Below are 2,500 nucleotides of genomic sequence, written 5' to 3'. Positions count from 1 at the left end.
GCAGACACTCTGATTCAAACCCGAAAGCTTCCCCGTGCAGCCAAATTCGACCCATCAGTGGCCGCTGAGCACTTATAGTAGCTGGGAGCTAGAAGTTCAAGCGAGGGACAGTTGCAGTGAAAGCTGGTCGGGGTGTGTCTTCTTCACTTCCCCTCGCTGGCTGATGAATATCTGAAGTGTGTCTGAAATGACTCCCTGTCCTCTACAGTACCTAGTGGAGAACAAAAGCAGAGCCAGAAGACCTAATGTTGCTTTATATCATCTTCCCATTTGAATTACCACTTTCTCATTCGTCAAGTGCATCATATTCGTGTTGGTGTGTTTCTCTGCAGACCCTGGCTCCTGTAAAGATGGCTGACGTGGTGCAGCCAGACCCCAACAGCCTTCAGATACCCGGTGAGATAAACATACAGGTTATGCACGTGCTTGAAATCTTTTGGAGCAGGAACACTCTGACCTTTCCGTGTCCCTCTCCCATCTGGGAATATTACTCTCATCAGATTCCAGTGACATTCCAGTCATTCCAGTTCATTCTAAATATTCAATCTCCCATCTCGAGAGCTTCAGGTCAAGTGTGGTTACACCCAAACTCACTCATCTCTGCCATGAAAAATAAGGTTTTTTCTGCGTGTGTACATGTGTGTTAGTATCAGCAGCTGATGACAGTCCAATGATGGTTCTTTCCTTGTGATAAGAGCGTTTTCCCAGGGCTGCGTATCGCCTCAAACACAGATTGTTTTGGCTATTCTGCTCATTTTCCAGCGGAGTACGTGTGGCTCTTTTCCAAACATGTTAATAATGAGATCCTGATATTTAGCCGCCACTCCGCATCATTACATTTCTCTTTACCTTCTCCATTAATTCTCAGGCGATAATGCATCAGCCCCTTCATCGCCTGCCACAGCCAGGAATGACTGCAGCATCACACCGCTCACACCCTCACCCTCACCGGTAACTACACACACACATTCACCACAGATACTCCTACACACCCTTTCCTCTTTATACTTATTTTCTTTATATAGAGCTCTTATACAAGACCTGCAAACCCACATCCACTTCTCACTGTTATTAGTGGTTTATAATAACACTTGCACTCGCAGTTTAAAGTGAGATGTGGAATTAAAACAAGCACCCAATAAAGAACTACATTCTGTGGGAACGAAATATATGCACTTTGGCACGAACTCTCACATGTACTAAGAGAGGAGAGGAGAGGAGAGGAGAGGAGAGGAGAGGAGAGGAGAGGAGAGGAGAGGAGAGAAAGTGTAGGAAAGTCAATGAAAACAGCTTCTGATTTCAAAGCCAACCTGATAATTCGATGCTGCTTCCACATATGAAAACTAGTTATTATTGGTTTAAATCCCACTGCGCTTCCTTCCCAGACACTAATGATAGCCCACATTAGCTCATTCACTCTGTGATATTTGTAGATGGTCACAAATTCTAAGAAGTTTCTCTCTGGCCTCCTTTCTGTCTCAGAGGGTGGAGGTCAGACCCAGGATGTCCTGTCCATTCTCGGTCGTCGTGGCGATAGACTTTGGGACGACTTCCAGCGGCTACGCGTTCAGCTTCACACAGGACTCAGAGGCCATACACATGATGAAGTAGGAGTGTGTATTTAGTGTCTTCAATTCTACTTCACTCCATCATTTTCTATCCCTGACATCTTTTTCATCCATGAAGGCGCTGGGAGGGCGGTGACCCTGGGGTGGCCAATCAGAAGAGCCCGACCTGTCTGCTGCTTACTCCTGACCTGCGGTTCCACAGTTTTGGGTTCGCGGCCCGGGACTTCTACCACGACCTGGACCCAGAGGAGGCCCGGCATTGGCTTTATTTTGATAAGTTCAAGATGAAGATCCACAGCACGAGCGTAAGAGAGATCAGGAGAGTCAGATTACAAAGGTGGAATAAACAGCTAATGGGGACAGAAAGCCAATTTTACATAAGCTTCAGTTTTGACCACTTTTTTTTAACTCCCAGAGCAACACTACGTAGCTGCTTAGGTGTCAGAAAGATGACTTCTTCTTCTGCAGCAGTGTTTCAGCAGTTGTGGCTGTGTTTCCTGCAGGACCTCACCATGGAGACGGAGCTGGAGGCGGTCAACGGGCGGAGGGTCAGGGCCATCGAGGTGTTCGCCCACGCCCTGCGGTTCTTCAGGGAACATGCTCTAAAGGTCTGCTTCAAACCCCCGGTTTATGGTTGCAGTATGGTGCTTATATGTTAATTGTGTGTAATTTTTTTAGATATGTCTTACATGTATAAACATTTACTTTGCACGCCAAGCTGACCAGAAGCTCATCGTGTTTCACTGATTCTGTTTTAGGAGGTGAAAGACCAGTCGTCATCAGTGCTGGAAGGAGAGGAGATCAGATGGGTGATCACCGTGCCTGCTGTGTGGAGACAACCTGCTAAGCAGTTTATGAGAGAGGCTGCATACCTGGTAGGAACACACACGCGCACACACACGCATACTGACAGATAGACAAATCCATGCATT

At 46.8% G+C, this 2,500-nt stretch overlaps 1 protein-coding gene across 1 annotated transcript in view; it reads left to right on the top strand.

Annotated features, from left to right (window-relative positions):
• Positions 1-336: 336 nt before the first annotated feature.
• Positions 337-2,500, top strand: part of hspa12b (heat shock protein 12B) — a 12,289-nt gene continuing 10,125 nt past the window's right edge. Inside the window, exons 1-6 of the mRNA XM_070993136.1 lie at positions 337-396; positions 869-951; positions 1,483-1,607; positions 1,687-1,873; positions 2,072-2,176; positions 2,327-2,443. Of these exons, the coding sequence (XP_070849237.1) occupies positions 351-396; positions 869-951; positions 1,483-1,607; positions 1,687-1,873; positions 2,072-2,176; positions 2,327-2,443 (663 nt within the window). The 5' untranslated portion in view covers positions 337-350. The remainder of the gene's footprint in view (positions 397-868; positions 952-1,482; positions 1,608-1,686; positions 1,874-2,071; positions 2,177-2,326; positions 2,444-2,500) is intronic.

Source organism: Chaetodon trifascialis, chromosome 23, assembly GCF_039877785.1.
Source record: "Chaetodon trifascialis isolate fChaTrf1 chromosome 23, fChaTrf1.hap1, whole genome shotgun sequence".
NCBI classification, from domain to species: Eukaryota; Metazoa; Chordata; class Actinopteri; order Chaetodontiformes; family Chaetodontidae; genus Chaetodon; species Chaetodon trifascialis.
The sequence above is the reverse complement of the archived record's forward strand: the minus strand, read 5'-3'. Positions and strand labels throughout refer to the sequence as shown.